This window comes from Macrosteles quadrilineatus, unplaced genomic scaffold, assembly GCF_028750875.1.
Source record: "Macrosteles quadrilineatus isolate MER2022 unplaced genomic scaffold, UCM_ALF_1.0 Scaffold_9__3_contigs__length_116548681, whole genome shotgun sequence".
Lineage (NCBI taxonomy): Eukaryota > Metazoa > Arthropoda > Insecta > Hemiptera > Cicadellidae > Macrosteles > Macrosteles quadrilineatus.
Window position 1 is genome coordinate 109105768 of NW_026542602.1, and position 24056 is coordinate 109129823.

A 24056-nucleotide genomic window follows, 5' to 3' on the forward strand; every position below is an offset into this window, starting at 1 on the left:
TGTAAATATTTCCACAAAACAATTTCACTTCCGTGCCTTATTGGACACAGGGTCTGTCCGTTCTCTTATATCTCAGGAACTGGCCCAGGAATTGCAGGAACGCCGAATAATTAGACGAACGGAAATTACTGAAGTAAGGTGTTGGACTGCTTCCAGTGAACCCTTAAACATAAAATCCTTATCGACCTTTAGATTTAAAATAGAAGGATTTTCTTGGGAGTGGAGTTTTCTGGTGGCTGATGGTTTGGCACTGGATTGTATTTTGGGTGCAGATTTCATCTCGAGGACCGGTCTTACTCTGGATTTGGCCAGGGCAGAGGGCCGTTTTTCATTTCATCGTAGGAGGATTGTGCCTTTTGTAGACTCGAAAGGAGTAGCTTTGAAGGTCATGGAGGTCGAGTGTGAGGAGAAGGACCCGGTAGACCCATGTGCCCATCTCCCAATAGATCAACGGAGACGATTTTCGCAACTTTGTGATAAATACCCAGATGTTCTCACCGAAAAACTAGGCCTAACGAATTTATTAGAATATAAGGTTAAATTAACCGACACAAAATCAGTTAGATCACACCCATATAAATTCGCACCCCCAAAGATGGAGGTATTGAGGAAGAAGGTTGAGGAGATGTTACAGCAGGGAGTGATTGAGCCTTCTACGTCTAGTTATTCTAGTCCAGCTTTCCTAGTCCCCAAACCAGGAGGTAAACATCGTTTTGTTGTAGACTATCGTAAGGTGAATGCTTGCATTGAAATTGAATCTACCCCTCTGCCTGATCTTCATTCCGCCTTTGATTGGTTCTCCAAGGCTAAATATTTCAGTATTTTTGACCTTAATGCTGCTTATCATCAGATCCCCTTGGACAAGGAAAGTCGCCATATTACTAGCTTTTGCGTTCCCTGGAACTTGTACCAATTTACGAGAGTGCCGATGGGTTTAGCAGTAGGTGCACAGACCTTGACTAGACTCCTGGATTCCATTTTTCATGATTTGAAATTCAAATGTGTCTTCAACTATTTGGATGATTTATTAGTCTACAGCGAAGATTTCGATTCACATATGACTCAAGTGGAGGAGGTCCTTAAGAGGTTGCGACATGCTGGTCTCACTGTAAACCCAGATAAGGTTAAATTCTGCCACCAACAAATTTCTTTCCTTGGCCATCTCGTCTCTCACAAGGGAGTGTCTATCGACCCTGCACGTACTCAGAGCATAAGAGAATTCCCCCCACCTAAGGACGGAAAGGGCATTTCCCGTTTTGTGGGGATGGTAAATTTTTACCGTAGATTCATCCCAAATGCGGCAGAGTTAACGGCACCTCTCAATTCTCTGCGAAAAAAGGGTTCCAAGTTTGTTTGGGGTATTGAGCAGCAAAAGGCCTTTGAACAACTGAAGGAGGCCATTATTTCTCCGCCTGTATTACGAATGCCCGATTTCGCCCAACCCTTCATTCTTCAAACGGATGCTTCGTCAGTAGCGGTTGCCGCAGTTCTGTCCCAGGAGATCGATGGGTTTCGCCAGCCAATTGCCTTCGCCTCCCGCACTCTCACCGACTGTGAAAGGAAGTCGTCCATCTACGAGTTGGAATGTTTGGCAGTGGTCTTCGGAGTGGACAAGTTTCGACGTTTTCTAGAACACTCAGAATTCCTTTTGGAAACAGATAACCAAGCTTTGTCGTGGCTTCTGGCACACCCTCGTCAACTTGGGAAAATTGGTAGATGGGTTATCAAAATTTCTGCCTTCAAATTTAAGGTCCAACATGTCCGAGGCACTCAGAACATTGTTGCTGATACGTTGTCACGTATGTATAACAATCCCGATAAAAGAGTCCCACAGGAACCCACCAACATTCAGTGCTGCAACATACTTGTTGATTTCCCCAGTGCTTTCGAAGATATATTGTCCTATCAGTCGAAGGATCCGGAGTTGGGACCTATTCTACAGGACCTGCAAGCTGGAGTAGAACACCCTCCATACTTCCTCTCAAAAGGTGTCTTGGCATGTCGTGCCCAAAGAGGCAACAGATCACCGAAGATCGTCCTTCCCAGCAGCTTGATTCCCATGGTTTTCTCGTATTATCATAACTCTTTAATAGGCGGACATTTGGGTATTTTAAAGACCATAGCAAAAATACGTCAACAGTTTATATGGAAAGGTATGGATAGAGATATCGCGGGACGAGTAAGAGCCTGTCACCTGTGTTCGCTCAGCAAACCAGCACAAAATTCTAAATTGGGATTTCTCTCTTCTGAGGTGGCCGAAAAGCCCATGGAGAAACTGTTCATAGACTATGTGGGACCCTTCCCGCGTAGCAAGGATGGCAAAACCATGCTTCTTGTAGCAGTGGACGCTTTCTCCAAATTTGTTTGGTTAATACCTCTACGTCGAGCTACCGCCCAGAGCACCGTAAAGGCTTTGCACTCTCATTTGTTCCAACATTTTGGAGTACCTACCACCATTGTGACGGATAATGGAAGTCAGTTTACCTCACATATATTCAATAGGATGTGTTTTGGACAGGGTATTCTACATGTGACCACATCTCCTTATTACCCACAGCCGTCTCACGCTGAAAGATTTAATCGCAATCTTAGAGCTGCACTAATTGCTTATCATGCTGAGAAGCAAGATTGTTGGGACCAGAATCTTAATTGGCTCCAGTTGGCGTTCAATACTGCTCTGCACGAGGGACACAAATCCATCCCATTTCAACTCATGCTGGGATACAAACCTAATAATCCGCTGTCAAACATTTGGAAAATAAACCATCTACTTCCTGATTCTCCGGACTCCAACATTAAAGAAGCTTGGGCTGCTGCGAAACGAAACCTACATCTCTCTCATGAAAGAGTAAGGAGGAGGTACAACGTGGGTCGAAAAGAGAACCCCTTCAAGATAGGACAATTGGTGTACTGTTTGGCTCATCCAGTAAGCTCAGCTATTGAGAAGAAAGCTGGAAAATTATGTTACCGCTGGACTGGTCCTCACCGAATTGCTCGCTTCCTTTCCCCTGTCACTGCTTTGTTGGTAGATCCACTCAGTGGAGTGAAATTTCGAAAAGCTCATGTTTCCAATCTGAAGGAGTATAAGGGTACAGATCTGAAATAGTTATTAGGTTATAGGCGGGATTAGCAACGTGGGGTCTGATCAGCCCCAAGTTGCCGGTCCTGGGACGTCTTTCTCCCTTGTCTCTTTACTTTGTTTTGTCACCAATCAGCGCTGATTTCCAGGGTGTTCCCCCTAACACCAATTTGGAGAAGACGTCTTTCCCTGTGTTTTCTTGTTTCTGTCCCTGTTCCCCAGGTCCTCCTTTGGTGGGGGAGGTTGAGCCGTGCGAGTTGACGGCTCAGGTCTTCTATTACATATAAGTTTTTTTTTAGGCGGAAGTGTCCGCTTGTTTCATTCGCAGGCCGTTGAGCTTCTAGAAGGTTCTCGAACGTTCCAACGTTCCAGTTTTCTCGTCAATTTCCGGTTTTGTGGGGCCGTTTGGGTTGTCGGCTACAGCCAGTCTTCTTCTTGGGTTACGTCTACTGCTCGACATCTTTTTCCCCTTTTCTCGTTGGAAGTTGAATTTAAGTTACCATGTCGTCTTCGGACACTATGTTGTCTTCAAGTTCATCAAAGGGGCGAGCTACAAACATGTCTTCGTAAATATTGATTATGTTGGGGCTCCCGGCTATGACTGACACCAGCCTGATTTGAGACCTGTGACGAGGCCATGAAGAGAGGACCGAGGACCACACACACACACACATCCTGCTGACCATGTAAGAAGCTACTGCTGCCGGAGTTTGGACAGTGCTGCCGGAGTTTGGACTGTCTATCCTATTGGTGATCCATGCTGCGCCACATCGCAGGTTGTCATCGGTGGAAGCCTACCTACTGTGACCATCCTACAGTTATGCCAGGTGGTGTTGTTCCATTATTACTCTGGCCTATTACAGACTCAGTTACTAGCCAAATTAACAAATTTCAACTCCATTTTGATACGTTCCGTTCTACTCGTCAAACTGTTAAATAGTGTGTGGGACATCCTCGGTCCAGCCTCAATTGTCACAAATATCCAATGTCTTTTTTAACACCTTTCAATTAATTCTTTAATGTGTCAGCAGTTCCTTTGTGATTTAAACTTAGTGTAATAATTTTGATACTCGGCCTAGCCTAGTTAGAATTTATTTCAGTTTTCTTGACCGGCCTAGTGGGCACAATTGGTTAATCTTTGTCTCTAAATTTACTTATTCGGCCTTTCATTCTAAATTTGCCCCTAGTGCCTAAGTTAGGTTCTGATTTAAATCTTAAACATTTTATTTGAAATCTTGTCGTTTTGACTTTGTAAATTTTCATGTCACGACTTACGCTCGATCGTTAATCGTTCAACTGTTTAAGGTGAACTTTTCACCTATTTTGTAGGCCTAACCTTTTAATATCATTCTGTAATCTTTATGTAGGTAATTGAATTTATTAATTTTTTACCAACAAATATTGAGTAGGCTAGTTGTAACTTGTAATGATTTGTAATTGTACTTGTATATATATATTTTGACTGAGATTAAATGGTATTTTGCAATTTCTGTGTTGTTTAATCACCTCCGGAACTTTGTGACTGCTTATGACGGTTGGGCAGCCATGGGCCGAACCTGGTTAGGTTAGGTTAAGGGTCTAGTGCGTTACACTTGTTAAACCTAATGTTATATAAATAGATTTCATTTAAAATCAATTCAGACAAATAGAAATTCGTTTAGTCAGCAGGTTTGCTGCGGCGAGGGTATTTTGTTTCGAACAGTTGTTTTAACACGCGTTGGAAATTTATCTTGACATGCAAACTTATTTGTTAAAATGGTAGGGAGTTAATATAGAATAGATTCTTCAATAAATATTAAACTGAAGAATGGTATGAAACTATAACCTCTGAACTTCCCTTTGTAAAGAATATATCATTGTAAAATATGCACAAGATTGCGGTACAATCCATGCAATAAAACGTGTTTACTCAATAAATCCATCATAAAGTAAACTATAACTGGTGATATAGTTATGCATGTAGAGTTCATAATGTGGCAGTAAGTATTTCATTTTCTAAATTTCGCTTTTTTCATCGGATATTCTCTATAAGATATTAATAAATGATAATCGAGCCTTCATGATCAAACAATAGGCTATTAATTTGGTTCAAACTAATCTGTCGATGGTTTGGTTCACTTATATTATTAGATCTACTACTATACACTACTATACTATATTATACTACTATACACTACTATACTATATTATACTACTATACTACTACTATACTATCTATACAACAACATTTTATTATAGTCTGGTTATGTGGCTATTAACACGACTGTTTCAAATAAATACATTACAAAAATATTTTTTCTTAATTATTTATTTAAATCTAAGTTCTTATAATGTAAGTGAGAAGATTTTGAAATGGGGCTTTAACTAGATTGACGTTTCTAAATTACCTTTAAAATCCACTAGCGAGCAATGTTAGTTATATACGCCATTTAATACAGAAAGCTTTACAAAACTTTTCTCATATCGCGCTGAGTTTTTATTTGCCTCCACCTTTTCATCGTGGATCCTTTATTTTGCTCCAATACCTTGTTAGAGCTACTGAAGTCATATTGAGGTTAAAGCCAGATGCAAACGGGGTTGAAATAAACTAGGTTAAGTAAACAAATATTTTTGGTTAGTAAAGCTATGGCGCTGATAGAAGAATTAATTGGGAAGGAATAGGATATAAAATATATGATATTTTAGGACGTGTTCTACCAGAAATAGAAATATTTGATATTTTTGAGAGGCCTAGCTTTTTTCTAAGTGGGTTCCGAAATATTGTACGGCGGAGCCACATAGCAAGAAGCCAGTGGCCCGATACGAACGTAAGCAACTAGGGCAGAAGTATCGTTTGTAACCAATGTTATTTATTTGCCATAACTGTTATATCTTTTTACAACAACATAGGACAAAAAACATGGTATTTGTATATATCTGGGAATATATTACGGTTTTAAGCAACAAAGACATATTTGAAAATAAGAGTTTGTTATAAGAGCAATACAATAATTATTGTTACTGAAAAAAATCTATAAATAAATAACAATCACGTATAGTTTTACAAGAAATAACAATTAAAAACAATGGAAATAATAATATCAGTTAACTTATAAGTTAATAAGTTACGAGGGAGAGCCAACTAAAAAAGAATCATATAACAATACATAAATAAAAACACCAGTTGTGTGACAAACAACTGTATCAATGGTTGAAAATGGTTAAAGAAGATTTGAGAAAAATACTTAAGACTATACCAAACTCTAATCCTACAAAAATCTTATCTTCCTACAATAAATGATCATAAAATCAATTGTAATAGCAAGAATATAGATTGGTAGTTTAAATTCAATAACGGAATGGCCACGATGATCATCTCAATAAAGCTCAACGGTGTTTCCTCAGGCACTGGGAGTGAGAAGTAACAACCGTTACTGTGATGTGATCACGAAGAAAATCTTTCCTCTTTGCCTGATCGGTGTTTGATCTTTACCGCCATGTTCATCAGTGGTTTGGTTTACTTACGGAACTGTTATAATCGATTTCCATCGTCCTATGGAACCCGCTTCACAAAAAGATTCTAAGCCAACAACTCAAAACCACGTTTGGCCACTTAATCAATTCCTAATTATTACAGTGAACTCAGCTTGCCAAGCCAGGACTTGAGTGGATGCAATAGAACAACACCTAAGCATACGCGCTTTAGCTTAAATTTAACCAGCATCAAAAATATGAGTGGTTCCATGCTAAATGTTTATTACATTTTTGTCTGTGATTAAAGCTAATTGCAATCTTACTTCATGGAGTGTCACCAGTTTTGTACCTAAATGTTGTAATGAGATACATATGAGAAAATCACACTTATTTCAATATGTACTGTACCAATTTGTGCATTCGTCTTTATATTTATTACTGATCTAATATTTTATATTTGAATATATGAATAATTGTTTTATTTCCACCATCAATCTTAAATGTCTTTACAATTATTTAGCAGGAAACAAAAAATTGACTACTTTAACAAGCTGCATGGCCAGTGAAACAAAATTCTTACTGTTTTATAATGAACACAAAAACATATTTATTTTTCTCATGCTAAAATCATTTTGACGTCCATACTGCGTTACAACAATAATCATTTGGTTTTGTGGCTTTAGCAAGTGTTTTCAAAGTAAAGTGAAATAAAGAAACCACATAATAACAGATTATGTAATCTCATATGGGGAGTAAACAGTAAACAATTATTTTCAATATTTTTGAAAACGCCTAATGTTTAAAATGTTAAAAACTGTTTACAAATTGAAATAACCAACAACTAAAGAGAAAATTACCCGTCGAAGAAAACCTGCATACTAAGAGAATTTACATTTGTCTGATGTTATTTGCTCCAAAAATTTCCTTAAAAGTGTCAGATTTATTCTTTATCAAAATAGCATTGGTTTAGTGAGTATTAAGGGTTGCTGCTACAGGTCAGGTAGTTAAGTGTATTTTTCAGCAAAGTTCAGCTTAGACTAAAAATAGAAAAACTTTCCAAATTAGATCAAAATATAAACAAAGCAAATACAACAGTTAAGTTAACATATTCTCCGAATAAGAATTCAATTTTTTAATTTCCGGTTTCAAACGACTTTTTCGTAACCATTAAGCGTACAACAACGATTTAATAAACTAAATTATTTGTTTTTAAGCAAATTGGAAAAATTTAAAAATGTTATAGTTTAATCATGAATGGGAAAACCCAATTTGACCCTGTTTCTCTCGCTTAATCATGCTGGTTTACAAAAGTTGGTTTACACGTTTGAACTAAATTTCAAGATCAAATTATGATTTGTCAATGTTGGCCTTACACCAAACAGTAACATTTGAAAAAGAAACGACTTCAGCAAGTTGTATTTATTTCACTTGTTGACTTTTCCCATAAAATACAATAAGTAGTATTCAAGGCGTAATTTAGTGCTCAGGTTAGAAAGTACAGTACCACCTAAAACGTAACAGGAGAAACCAAGAAAGTAGGTATTTATACCCTAAAACTTCATGAAACCATGAAACTTCATTAGAGGATAATAACTGCAATAATCTCTGACAATCTTTTAAACAAACAATATAAAATCTTTGAAAATCTATTTTTTGCTCGGCACTGGCCCAAGATTACAAGATTTTTTTGGGTTGGTTTAAGGTACATTGTTGTCGGTTCAACAAGTGGTAAATGAAACGACGTAGTTATGAGCAAAACTAAGCACCACACTCAACTATCACGAGCAACATAAACATTAGCATTGTTTATAAAACTTGCGGTAAACGATCCAAGTAGTGCTCAACATGGACTTAAAACCAAGTACCCGCATAGCTTAATTAAGATGCACAGCTTTTGTCTACAAGCTGTCCCCTAGCTTCGTTTATTTTCTGCATTCTTATGCAAATTGTACCCGGAATCTTGCATATTGATCTAATGCATTATGCAAACTACTCCATAATGATGGCGATGAATCTTAGATCCATAATATGAATATATTATTTGTCAAATTTGATACTTATACACTTAATAATTAATAAAATGTTTCTTCTTTACTCAATCACAATAGCTAAGATTGTTTTCTAAAATATGAAACTAGAAATGATTCTTTCTATTTAGTTTTACAAATTAATATTGTTAAAGGCACGTAGAATTGACAAAGCGGGGTAAAGAATGACCACAATATAATTAGACCTATTACATTTGTATACACAATAAACCAATAACAATACCAATTCGACACAATTTCATCAATTAACTAAAACGTTTCATTGGATGCTCAAAGAACCGAATTTAAACTCTAATTAGAAGGAAACTTTATTACAACCCGTGTTATTAATCAAAAGTTTCACGTCAATTAAGCCAATATATGGGTTCTGTCTTAGAAGGTTTGCAATTTAAACAGTTCTGTGCAAGTTTCTCATAATGGATGGCGTAAATACATTAACTGGTGTTTCATATTGGAGATAGAGAGTTCCTAAAACTAGCAAGTCGTTTATACTTAATATTCCATATGTATATTGGTAAGATAATTATAAAAATTGAAATACGAATTTTAAGGAGTAAAACCATTGATTATAAACTATTCTATACAATTTTGTAAGACCTAATAAACTAGGCTGTGAACTAGTCCTAATTTGATACTTATTTTGTTGTATTTTTTTCAAAATAGTTTTATGTTGAGTAAATATGTTTATTTATATTTCTGTAAATATAAATGACGTTGATAAGTAAATGAATATCAATCGGTGCGTTGTATTCCATGTGCAAATTACTTTTTGTTGAACACCTCAAGTTTAGTTTACAATTTACATTTTCAGTTTTATTAAGTATTCTCCTCAAGTTTAATTTGTACGTTGATGTTTCGAATAAAATCATTGCAACTTCTTTATACAGAGAGAACCTGTTTCATACATTTTAGCACTAGTGCTGCAATCCACTTAGAAGTTAACCTTGCTTTTAAGTTAATATTTATCGCAGCACCACACTTTGTGCTTTGTATAATTAGGTAGTAAGTGTATTGATAATGTTAACAATATATTTAAAAAATAGAACTCACCCATTCGTGCGTCCGCCACTGTCGGTCCCAGCACCACCATTCTGAAAAAAAAAAACATATTTTATAAATCTTGAAAAATTGAAAAATATACATTTGCATGACATTTACACATCAATGTAACTATATAAAAAAGACCAATGCTACCGAAGTCCCTGTTGAAAGATTAGTTAAGTGAAGTTCCATTATAATTAAGTTAGAAAGCATATAACATATCGCCAAACGTAGCTACTGCGCAATTGGCTTCACGAGATGAAGAATAGATTTTGAACGCGTGGACGGCTGAAAAATGTACTACATTTTGCGGTGGTTCCACTTATAAAACCGTGTCTGTGTTATTTTAGGTGGTAAAATGCACATGTAGGGTTAGGACCAAAACATTAGAAGCTACGTCATGGTTCCTTGTCTTAATCAGAGATATTTCCGGTACATTCCAGTACATCAAATGGATTTTGACCCAGTAAAATATTATATTTACGTATCGGATTATCATTGGCATCTTTACCTCGCGCTTGTAGTTAAGCGTAGATTCTCGTGTGTGGATCTATGTGTGTGTACGGGGGTGACCAAAGACGAGGGTTGTTTGTAGAGGGATTAAATTCCCCGATAATCCTAGCCAGGGCGCAAAGGAAGCCGTACTGTGCAACTATTAGGCTTTGTAAAACTATGGAGGCCCGGCAGTCGACTTGACGCCGCCGAAACAATGAAGAAGTGATAATATCATGGCACTTATTTTGGTTAGTATATTGTATTTATTTACAACAGAGATTTTACGTTTTTGTACTTTAATACTTAACTTTAATACTTTTCATTGAAATGGCGACCACACAAAGTAGGTATGCCTGGTATTTCATAGCCAAGTATGAATGGAGATGAGTGTAGGATGAATGGCGCGATCTTGTAGTCTTAGTGACTAAGGCCAACATATTCCTTAGACTCAACTGTTAATTAATATACCGTACAGCTAATGGCAACTAAGGGACCTACAGTTTATATTGGAATCCAAACCACATTTTGCCTTGGTATTAACGAATTGGTCTCGGAATAGTATTGCGGATAGTCGTAGTACTCACTAGTGCGGAAGTTAATCCACACCAGCATAGACTAAGTAGCATCGCGTCCACAGTGCATGCCTAAAAATATCCACAATTCGTGACCTCCTAGTAGTTGGATTACAGGATGACGCCACCGTCCCAGTCATTATATAAGGGAACGGCCAATTTGTAGGTTAAATGATACCAAACATCCAATGGAAAACGATAAATGTTTGTTCGTTTCACCAAATAAATAAAATTATGATCCCTCCCTCTACAGGAAAAAAACTCCTTAAGATATCCTCGTTGCAGCAAACCTGTACACTTACAAAATTTGCAATTTATTTCTTGAGTGCATTTTCTTGAGGTTTATAAGATTCACCCCTCATCAAATTCTCAACCCTTAGTTATACCATGAAGAATACGAAATTATATACTTTAACTATCCCTTCTTACTTTTTTACTACCCAACCACTATTTAGTTATATTTTAAGCCTAGGACTGCTATATCTACACTGCGGAGCCTTTTGAATTAAAAAAAATATTTTAGAAAATTTATTACAAAAATAAGTTTGTATGGTTTACTACGACTATAACAAAATGTTTTCAAGTCATACAACCAACTAAATGTTGAACCAATTCACCCGGTTAGCTTGAAAACAAACCAATTCATTATCGGACCTAAAATTAATGCCTTTTATGTCAATACGGGTTATAAAATATGAAAAGTGACGTCGAGGTCGACATGCGGCATTGTAATGAGAACAAAGGTGGAGTTATCGACAGTAATGCCGTGTGATATTAATGCCGTACATCAAGTGAACGACATTGACAATGTCACCAGTCCCCATAACGACAACAGTTTGTTCTTCCGCCATCGCCGTTTGTGAAGAATTGTTATTTTGTGGTGGGAACTAAAATATATTCTCTATGTATATAATATAGATAAAAATGGAGTGGATGGCATCTATTTTTAATAAAATAAGGTTACTGAACAAATGTAGCTATTTGTGATTCGATAGCTCATTGGTTAACGTCTTGGTCTACGGTATTAGAGTCACGGGTTCAATGTATCGCGAATTCTACTAGCATATGAGTGGTTCGAACCATTTTCTCAAAACACATTTGTAATACATTCATACGAAATATCTTTGAGGTGGATACTGACAAACCCCCCATTTCCATCACTTTTTTATTAAAACACTAGTAAAGGGAGGGTTAAAGTAGGACCATGGTTACTAAATCGCTTTTACAAAACTAAAGGGCTTTCACAATGAATTTATTGCACTGGTTATAGTTTTATTGTTAGAATATATTGTAACTAATTGGGTAAATAATATATTGTAACTAATTGGGTAAAGAATAATTAATATATACGTTTAATATATACATCTTATGCACAGTAACTGCATTTTTCAAACTGACGATTCTATTTCAGTATATTTGAGTAATAATTGGAAATAAGGTGATCGAAACTTACATAAAAATGGCTAATGTCACCAGACAATTAATACAAGATAAAAATTCGTGAAGATAACGTTATTGTACAGGGTGGGGCAGGGAAATATCCCTACTTTTAAGATGGCACTGTAAGTAGTGGGGGTGTGCTGGAGGAATGGGGTCAGGCTCAAATGAAGCTTTTGTTTTGGGAATTTCTAAAAATATCACTATCTGTAGTAGATATGGCTTGTTCGAGTGAGCAATGTGCTTTTGCACTCGAGATGTATTTTTGTTCAAAAATCTGTCTATTGTTTCTGTGCAGCTACCATTGGCTGTCGGGTTATCGGGTTGCCTGTCGCAAAGCACTTTCGTGTATGTGGTGGTGTATTTCGAAGGGTATTTGGAGCTCAAAGAACCGTCCGGAGTCCTGAAAACATTGACCTTGCCAGAAGATCGATTTTGCAGTCTCCTCAAAGTTCTGCTTGTAAGCATGCATCCGCGCTGGCTTTGTCTAATCGTACTGTTCCTCGTATTCTCCGTGAGGACCTACACCTCCACCTATACAAGAGGGTAGTTGCTCATGAACTCACACAACGGGACTGGCAAGAACGAATGCAGGCTTGTGAAATCTTAATTGCGGGACTACCTCATGCTGCTCGGGTTTTGTTTAGTGACGAGGCACACTTCCATATTTCTGGAGCGGGTAAATAAGCAGAATGTGCTCTATTGGAGTGATGCTAAGCCTAGGGTAATTCAAGGGAAGACCCTAGATGTCTTGAAGGATGCAATTCACCTTGAATTTTGCCACCTTCCACAAAAATGCTTCACAAAGAGAGAGAGAGAGACAGAGAGAGAGAGAGAGAGAGAGAGAATAACTTTTAATCAAAATCGTTAAGATTTGACAGGCGTCAGAGTAATATTATTGTTATAATAGGTGAGATTGTGTAGTGAGTGTACTTCAGATAATAGGTTCTCTCCAGTTCATGAATTCTTTAACAGAATAGAAGGAGCGTTGGGAAAGCCACTGCTTCAGGTGAGATTTTACTTGGTTGGGACACACAGACTTCAGTTCTTCTGGTAGAATATTGTAGAATCTGGCTCCGGCGTAGGAAGGTTTCATCTCGAAAAACTTCCTGTGATGAAAGGGCAGGTTGAAATCTCCAGCATGTCTGGTGTTGTAGGAGTCAAGATGGCCATTTCTTTTGAGGCTTCTGGAGCATGCGGAGTCCACAGCTTCTAAGATGTATATGGCTACAACAGTGAGTATTCCCCAATCCCTGAAAGTCGTTCTGCAGCTATCTCGCCAACCGAACTTTGCCATTGTTCGTATGGCTCTCTTCTCAAAGTTATTATTCAAAGTTATTATGAACTCCAGAACCAGAATACAGCAATGCATTTAAGATTAGGGACACCACTTGCAGGATATGCTGTTTAAAACCAAGTAAAGTTATATTAAAATAAACTCCCAGATGTAACCTTTTAATCTCAATAAAAAGTTTGGTTCTAACATTTTTGGTTCTCTTTTAATTTACCTTCAAAATTAGGGATACTTCCCTGCCCCACCCTGTATAAGTATATAATAATATTATTTTATAATGATCATACTTGGCCTAGGTATATTATCATCACTAAAGTTAATATTCACAGGTTAACATTCATTGAAAGCATCATTAATCCCCAAGTTGGCCATAAAGCTCGGTGACCTGCCGCGTCGTTGGCGCAACTTTAATGATTTATGGTGAAAACAGCCATGATTGTGGTCATAACTGGACACGGGTTACGGCTAGAATTTACAACTACTTGTATTGTGCATTACGCTCTGTGCAGAGCTAAAGTAGTATATTCTGGGTGAATGTGTTATTTGGTATCATGGTTATTTAATAATGATGGTCAAGATTGCAAATTAAAGTGTTCAGCATTAGATTGCACACAATCAAGTTAATTATTACAAGGGAGATAGCAGTTATGGTATTTTAATTTCTTTTGCCACGATACCTCATTATATAAGATTATAATTCATACATAAGTATATTATTATTACTGTTTTAAGGACATGTGCGTTTTTTTATCATACCTTACGGGAATCCCTATGCGGCCCAAACGAGATGATTTATTTTATCAATTAATTGTTGCTTTACTCAAGTATAGAAAATATACGATTGAAGTAAAACCATAGATAGGAGTAGACAGGAGTAGAAAGGAGTGTCTACTCCTTTTGTCCATGTTAAAACTGAGATTAATGAAATTACTTAAAAAAATGCATTTTTACTTTGGTGAATTCAACATTTAACTACATAGCTACAGTTCATTAGGATTAAGAAAACTCTTTAACTTCTATAATAGTCTTGCTATAATAGTTTTTTTTGTTACTTTTTACGGATAAATAACCTAACTTTAAACGATTTAGCTTTTCACACTCAAATAATAGCATGATGTAATATACTTTAAAACATCCATTGAACAGTATAACGATACGAAAACTTATGGGAATTAGTAAACAACAACAAATGAAAATACAATATCGAAAAGCAATTCAAATTTAATAACGACAAACATAATGAATTAAGGTAGGCACATTTTCGTCATTGGTAAAAAACAAATTCACGATAAAAAGATGAATTAATCCTAGAATGAGGAAAACAGGAGTAATTTGTTCATGATGTTCAGAGCCGCATAGAAGTTCAAGTGAAGGATGATCGAGATAAAACATAAAATAACGCTTCTTGCTTATTTCCACAATCTTCTCACCAAGCGCTTTTTACTGCCTACTTCGTGAGATAAAATTCAGCAATAAAAGAAACAAACGGTATTATCTGCTATCAGTTCTACCTCTAATCTCATTTAGTTTTATTGTCCCTCGTGTTAATTGGTTTAAAGGACTTTCAAGCATTAGGATTTCGAATTTCTTAGTGTCATTTCAATTTTCCATTAATTTATAAAATATGTTGTAAATAACAGTTTTGAATAATGGCTTTTGCACAATTCACTTTACGAAAAACTGGATAAAGTACTCTATTTTAACTTTTTAAACATGTCAACTAAAAGGCCAATTAATTGTAAAACAATTGCATTATTTATTTTACTATCAACCGTGATTGAATGAAGAACTAAAGAGGTTAATATACCTTTTTTGCAGTAGCAGTGCAGTCTTATTAAACTATATGGTAAAGAAGAAAATTTCATTTGTTCTAGAATAGATATGGTGTAAACTTCAGAATCCATAGTAAATAATATGGTTGCTATTAATTTATGTCATTTTCCAAGATTCAAAATACTTAAACCAAATACAACGACAAATTAGTAAGCTGTTGCATCCACCCTTGCATGTTTCTGAAGTTATAAAGCGCATAAATATATTAATTCTTAAATCGCACAGAAAAATTTAATTCACACCAGCGCACGGAAGTTAATCCCAACATAAAACACACATTTTACAACAGGTATTTAATTTAATTTGAAAAGTGCAAGAAGAACTGTAATCTAGCTGTATAAAATCTAAAACCAGGATTTACAGCGGTTCATGTTGGTGACATTTGATTGCGCTGATCTCTACAAGATTCTCTCGTATTTTAGGACAGGTTTTATGATTTGTGCTTTATGGTTACAATATTCGAGATGAAATGTTTTCTACGTCTGACCTGAATAACTAGGAACAATATTTAAAAACCACTTTCAAGAAACTTGGGAGGCAAACCTTAAAATTTTCTTGAGCTGATTCATTCGGATGAATATAAGGGGTACGTTTCATATATATAATTTACGATAAATCTACTCGCTGTATCCAAAGTCAATGGGCCAGGTCACCATGGTACACATCTACCCTGGTATTAGGTGAGACTTATACACGAGTTACGAGGCATGCACCTCATCCCCACAAAAGTAACAACGTGAGAGTTTATTGCCTCGTAAATTTCACCTCACTTGTTGTCCTGGTCAATAACACCTATAACCTAGAGTACCCGAAACGCTCAACCTAAATACGAGGTGTTAAATCGTATAAATGGAAGAAATAAGACAATGTATATGACATACGTCATTGCCTCAGAATTTTAACATCAATACGAAGTGGTAAGTTTTTAATTAATAAAATATTGCATTATTTATGACAGTACTTTCAAAAAACCTGATCATAAATACGAAGTGTGTAAGCTACTTAATATTTTTGTATAGAGTGTTCGAGACTCTAGAGGATATATTCCTCGATATCCTTATACGTTAAATAGTACAATAACGTAGGTTCCCATGGAATTTAACATAGAATCGTTGTCAGATTAAGTCCAGCTTAAGGGATCCAGGTTGATCCCGATTATCCTGACTAAAATAAAAAAATTCTTTCGTCTTGGTAACTTAAGAAGCCAATTTGATGTGAATTTGATCATTTTAATTTTTTCATAGTTTCTTGAAGTAAAATATAGCGGATGAATGCCCTATAGTCGGAGTAGGTTCCAAATCTATAGAAAAGAACCACACTAAATTCAGACCCCATTTGAACGCTAAAAAGAGTGCATTACGTCCAAATTTGAAACTAATAATTTTCTTCTCTAATTAATAATTTTAATGGATACTTTTTCAACCACAATTAAAAACTTAAATTGTAAAAATATAGACATACAGTTACATTAAAGATATAATCATAAAATAAAGTAAAATAATTCGAGATAAAAAAGTATGCTGAATGAGATGATACGACGATAAGTCCACAAAAATGGCATCTGTATTCATAGGTCCTCCACTGAGAGATAAGTTTGTGAAGCTTTCTGCGGTGAAGTAGTATTCCAGAAAATGGTTTTATAGCACATCTTATAACTATTTTCTTTCACTTCAAATCCATAACGACCTTAGTTTTAATGTATTTTTATCGAAAGAAAGATTTTATCATTCTCGATTTACTGACGAAGTTTAAATTTTATCGATGGTTCCTTTCAACTCACAACCAACGCTTCTCACGAATGAATGATTGCAAACAAATAAATGACTTTCAAATAATTTTGTACCTTAAATTTATAACTAAAACCGCTAACATATATTTTCATAGTAAAGAAAACTATTATGAACTATTATAAATGTACAAAAATCGGCATAAATTGATTTATCTATTGATTTTGTACACTGTGTATAGAGATATTTAAATGATCGATACTCACTCGCTCAAAAGAAAAATTTTTTAACGCACATTTTCTCTAACCTGCAAGATTTAATTGAACTTAATAATACTCGTCATTTGTTGAAAATGTTTCATAGTTTGTTCAATGCGTTAGGTTATTTTAGTGAAGAAACCCATCAATTAAGGATTTTAGTAGCTTTGACTATTCATACAACTTCAGTATCCAATAGTGAATATAATGATATAATATTCCTTTATTATATTAAAAAACGTTTATTAAGGAACTGAAACAATTATAAAGTTACTCTATACATATGCTGATTTTGAGACACTTATACCTTAACTAACATATGAGGTAAATATAAAGTTATTCGTTAATACTTAATGAAGAACTTCGTATAAGCCAAAGCCGATTTGATTATTTCACGAAAACATTATACTGTAATAATTGTTAGACTGCAATAATACATCACAAAAACGTGATTTATTGTCACAAAAAGTAGTAGTACAAAACTTATATTATATTATTATGTATAAACTTTTGTCAAGTATTTTTTACTTTTTACGATGAAATATTAGCTGAGGTATGATAAAGATGCATGTATAGGTTACGGAAAACAAGAAAATTAGCCATGTTACTCATTCCAATGACAAGTAACAGTGACAAATAGCTGTTTCAGTACTCAATAATTGCTCCATCCATCTGTCACCGTTGACAATAGCTCCAACATTTCTAAACGAAGTTACACTTGAATGATCTTTGAACTGAAAAACTCAAATTGAAAACTAAAGGAGTTGATAATTGTATAATATTTTATAATTTAAATGATTAAAGTTTTGCATTCATGTTGATATAAGACACATTCAATATTTCGTCATATCTAATGACGATAATAAAGAAGATAAATTTAATATGAGGTGAGTCATTTAAAACCAAGATTAAATATTTATTTATATTATATCCTCATTAAACTTTACATCAACACATGTCTAGTCCGGTTAATTTATACTCTTTTAGTTCCACAAAAAGTGTAAATGTTAGTCACGTTACAATTATCTTTGTGAACCTTCTATCAGAGACTTCAATATAATGCAAACTTAGTCTACCCCCATTATTACCAACTAAACGTGGGCTTTACTTAATTAAAATCGAAATGAATGCAAATTAGTTGGTTTGTCCTGGAGGGTAGGAGAGTACTTAAGACATATTTAAAGAATAACAAAATCTATCTAATCCTAAAAGACCGACCTCTAGTTGATGTAAGGAATTTCTATAATAATATAGCTACAAGGCCAGGAAGTAAGAGTTTACGGTTAGAGCAAGTTAGTCTCTTTTGCGAGTGCGGGATTTCATGCGAGTTCTTTAAACACCTTCCCGGTGAGTAGCATTCGATGCTTTTCGCTAAATCCGCAGCGAGAAATATACAGGGGACGTTCAACAAAACTTATACATACGAACAATTGTCAACTGTTTTTAAACACAACGTTTTCAACTCTTTCTATTTTTATTTTGAAAGCGCAATGTGAACTAATGTCAATGTTTACCTTTAAGCTTTCTTCGTTAAGAACCTACTGAGGATTTTACTATGCGTCTTTGTAAAACTGAACATTTGAGTACTTCTTAAAACTTACTGAACTTAACTGATGTACTGAGCCATTTTTGTATTCTTGTCTATCAAACAAAGACCTACATAACTTTAGGTCTATTTACCTTAAGCTGCATTCTGTCTATTGTAGTGCAAAGCTATTTAGGAATTAGACATAATCTCATTATTATTGGCTGTTTATTTTTTGTTCTAAAGTACATGTAACACTTCTGTAGTTTAATTTAATTTTTGTAGTTATGTCCTCTTCTTAGAGTCTTAGAAGTCTTCATGAATACAGGTTTATAGCTAAGGAACGAGTATAAAAAAGATGTAAACATTTATTTAGCTTTGATTATCTATTCGTCGACATAAGGCCATATTATAAACAATTTAGTCTATATGGCAAATAAAAATGTGTTAACAGTATAAATGTATGGCAATACATTAAGAATAGTCTTGAAGGCATAACATTTTTCGATATCAGAGTTATATTTGGCAATTCTGCAGCTCCTAAACATGACCAAAGTAACCATTTACGTGTGAAGAAGAGATGTAATATCAGCATCAAGTCGTTAACTAATCGCTTCTAAACGCTTTGTAACAGTCGTTCCTCTTAAATGACAACTTTCAACAAGAGGAAGCGTTTTGAGATAACAACTTTGAAACGTTGTTTTGAAATTAACTCTATATTTTATAAGGAAATACTACCTGGGATTAGCGCCATGGCGCGGTGTAGTTTATTTCGACTGTAAAGCAATGTCAAGTAACCTCACGTTTTATTTATAGCTAATTTTGGCATTTATTATTACATTTTCAGTGGAATTTCAATTTATTATGAAGGACATTTTAACCTGGTAATCCGCAACACATTTATTTATTTTACAGTTGATGGTAAAATCAATCGTTTATAATAGCAATAATAGCCAGGTCTTGCATAAACATTATTTGATGGCAGTTTGTAAAAAAAAGAAAAAAACATAGCTGATTGAAAATAATTTTCAAATTCTAACGTAAAGTAAATGTAATGTTATTAAACATTTACTGTATTTCACTGTTAAACCAAAGTTTACTGACAATCGCCTCAGTACTTCGTAAAACGAGGGAAGTAGAAAGGGGTTGACACATAATGTACTCGACACTAAGGACATATCAATATTTTAATTTTCTGTTAAATGCAGAATATATAAAAATAGTTGTATTAAGATTTTTTGATGAATTACACACTTTTGCAATGACACACTCGCAAGGAAACCTGTCAATAGAGCTTTGTTGGTGCAGATTTTGACTACAGACGGGTCGAAAGCCACATACAAATTAAATGTATATACCATGTAGTAATCAACATTATAGCTAGCAGATAATAATTGTAAAAGCGTGATCAAAGATAGCAAAACTTCTTCAATCTGTATAGTAGTTGTTAGTTTCAAACAATGTGATAGGTTTAGAGACCCCACAACCCTGAAGACTCCATTGAGAGGTTTCTCCCGTTTACACGTTTGACTGAAGCTAGTTTACTTAGCTTCATAACTACGTACCAGCTCAAGGTTAAGCTAATCTGATGATTATCACGTTTCTCCCTTTTGAATATCATCGTCCTCATATTTATTTATACAAACAATAAAATAAACTTATCTAGAAAGACAGCAACTCACTTCCCATACGTACTTTGACACAAATATGAATCGAAGGTGCGTTTGGGACGAATGAAACGACTTATGTAGCTTTAATATTGACTAAGGCATATTTGTGAGGTGCCTACTTAGCCATTATCATTGACTAAAAGTCAAATAATCAAAGGGTACAGTATTTTCATCTTCAAAAAATGCTACTGCTTCATAAGGAACAAAGCGATTTTAATAAATACGTGCCAACGGTAGCTAATGAATAATGAACTTAAGTTAGTTTTAGGATTTAATTAGTTATTCAGATATTAGCTACTTTTTAGCGATCAATTCATTTCGTTAGCTATGTAGTCATTTGAAAAATCAATAAAAATATTTACCTAAAAATATAAACTCTGTATACATTTATTTCTAGTTTAAATTTACCAAGTCAAAATTGTGTATATTGGATATACGATTTCCAAATGAACATTTAGCGATATTGTTAACTTGTTTGAACAAAAGATTGGCTTCGCTCTATCCTATAGGCAAATATGATCAGGGGTGTGAAAACATATTTGTTTGATTCGCAACGCTGGGCTTAATATCTGAATATTGGAAAATACCGGCAAGCCACCGACTGTAAGTTTTTCAATGATAGAAATTGTATACTATGCAGTGATCCCTGACCTAGATCTTTAAATTGATTGAACGTTTTACCATAGACAAAGGAAATACCATGATGGTCTATTGTCTGTGGTATTGCCCAAAAGCTTTATCAACCTTCTGGACCAGCTGAGGATGGCTCTGAGGTTAATTCGTTCTAGTTTATTTAACTGTTTCGTAAATCAATATTAAAAATATTTGGTCCAAATATTTCTACTGTATTTGAAGTTTTTTAGCATTATTACTAAAGGGTAGAGCACAGCCTTTAAAATCCACCCCAAAACAAGAGAGAACCATTTGGTACGCTCAAGCTTCAACAATGGAATGAGAAGTCCACTTGTACTATTCAAAGTTAAAGGTATTGATGTGACTGTAATGCCTAGGGTATTTATCAACATGAAACTATGCTGAAAGATCTGTTTCGTTCTTAATTGCAACAACGTATTATACAAATATTAACAACGTGTTGGAAGGTAAATAAACCAAAACCCCAGTAGGTTTAACAGTGAAAGTTAATTAGGCAACCGCATACCAACAATCGCAATCGCAATAAACTGTAAAATGTTTAACTTTTCATTATTATCAGGGTTAAACACTATTTGGAAATAGTATATTTCATCACAAGAGTATAAATTGATTCGTAAAATATTTGAGACCATGTTTAAAGTGCGAGATCAAGCACTTTAAATATAGTCAAGAATATGTTATGAATGACCCCCTTGCACTCGTTTTTTTTTTTTTTTTTTTTTTTTTAATAGAGGGCCAGGCTTACAAGTTACCATGGGATTGCATCGCAGCTAGAACAGCTTATTGTGCACCCTCGTTCACAGGTCCTCATTCTCCGTCAAATCCCAGGTCCTTGGTGAACCGTGAGAGCCTCTTGACTATGGTGACCTGTTCTTCCCTTTGATCTCCCATCAATAGGCCAAGGGATCTCATACGCAGACCTTGTAGGGCTGGGCACATATACCTTCACAGCTTTCACAAGGTCTCTGGCTGGGGAAGCCGTAGCGAGATTTCCCTGAAAGGACTCAGCTCCTGAACTTGCTTGACCAGCCAATCCTTTGTGGCTGCGTCAGCACAGCCTCCACCTTTCTTCCTGGAGGCTTCATTAGAGTCAGCTTTGGGGGTACCACCCTTGCCCTGCTTTTTCCCAGCATCCTAGTTCCCGGAGGAACTGGCTTTACAGGCAGCAGAGTAAGGGTGCTTGGCAGCCCGCACCAGCCTCCTCTCACTTCTGGATAGCACCTTTTCGCCTTTGGCTAAAGCATCCGCTATCCTCCGTCTTTGCAACTCACCCCTGGAAAGTCGTTTTTCGTACGAGGGATCTCATACGCAGACCTTGTAGGGCTGGGCACATAAATATACCTTCACAGCTTTCACAAGGTCTCTGGCTGGGGCAAGCCGTAGCGAGATTTCCCTGAAAGGTCTCAGCTCCTGAACTTGCTTGACCAGCCAATCCTTTGTGGCTGCGTCAGCACAGCCTCCACCTTTCTTCCTGGAGGCTTCATTAGAGTCAGCTTTGGGGATACCACCCTTGCTCTGCTTTTTCCCAGCATCCTAGTTCCCGGAGGAACTGGCTTTGCAGGCAGCAGAGTTAGGGTGCTTGGCAGCCCACACCAGCCTCCTCTCACTTCTGGATAGCACCTTTTCGCCTTTGGCTAAAGCATCCGCTATCCTCCATCTTTGCAACTCGCCCCTGGAAAGTCGTTTTTCGTTCCTTTCCGGTTTCTGCGAGCTTGTCGTCATCGTCAGATTTCAGTAGACCTTCCTCCTCCATTTGGGTCAGACTGTCTACATTGTTCTCACGAATACCGGGTATTTAAGTCCACCTCCCCAGTGACCCGATTAGAGAGGTAAGGGGTGTGTACGACTGGGTTACCCCTGGTTCCCAGAAGGCTCCGTTAAGACACTGAATATTAAGCCCCCAGTGCCACAAGACTCTTGGCACGGATCGCATTACACCTTAGTCTAGGGCCCCCCTCACTTGGTTCTGTAGGTGGACCACCCAGTGGCAGAAGGTAGCTCTCCGCAGCTAACAAGTGAGAGTTGGGGTTTAGGTTGTGGCCAATCTGCCGAACCAACCCCGCATGCGAGGTTTGGCCGGAACGGCGCGAAATTTTCTCCCACTCACTAAACCCCCATACCTTCCCCCTTGCACTCGTGTTCTGGACTTAACTTTTCACTACACTTCAAAGAATAATTATTTTTTAAATTAAAAGGGGACATTGGAGTATTGTTTATTACATTTAGGAACATTTCAAAACTATTTTAATTTTTTATACTAGACCACCTGTTATAAAATTTAAATTTAGATTGATTGTACAGTTTTGGTTATTGAAATTTTAAAATAGTTGATGAAATAAAAGCAAATGTAAAAATACCAAAAAAAGATGGTTAAATTTTTTTGCGTAGTAGGAAAAAATAATGATGAATTTTTCAGGTTATAAATATACTGTAAAGAAAACTGATTTCATAGCAGAGTAGCAACAACTATGTAATAATCAAACTAATTTATCTATACTTGTGTATAAATCCCGGCAAAGACTAATGGTGTTTACTGCAGTAATTAAGTTAAATTATAAAGTTTTTACTTTGGCGCGTATTCATAATGTACATACAGTACATTAGAATAATCGAAGTGATAAATATCTTGATATCTTACAATAGCACTTATTCTATGCCTAGTCTCCCATTATAGAATTGACTTATTGTACTGACAGTACAGACCTACAACACATCAGGGCTGCAGCTGGATATGGCATTACCTATGTAATAACATCGTACAATAACAAGGTCTAGATATCTCAAACTCCTTGCCAGACTGTAAAGATGGTCAAACTTGATAAGAAATATATTAATTCCCTTCCCGCTCTAATAACCATTATTGACATTCATTTGGACATAATGAAATACTGTTTAAATGGAAATAGGATACATGTGGATGATACATAATACTGTATTTGATTCTTAAATTAAGCCGTTGTTTGCTGAAACA

The 24056-nt window shown here is 35.8% G+C and overlaps 1 protein-coding gene across 3 annotated transcripts in view; it reads right to left on the reverse strand.

The window, feature by feature from the left end:
- LOC129002218 (protein unc-13 homolog B-like) overlaps positions 1 to 24056 on the reverse strand; it is a 125203-nt gene that overhangs the window by 93390 nt on the left and 7757 nt on the right. For all 3 annotated transcript variants that reach the window (XM_054429866.1, XM_054429864.1, XM_054429865.1), the window contains exon 2: positions 9631 to 9671. In XM_054429866.1, the coding sequence (XP_054285841.1) occupies positions 9631 to 9671 (41 nt within the window). The remainder of the gene's footprint in view (positions 1 to 9630; positions 9672 to 24056) is intronic.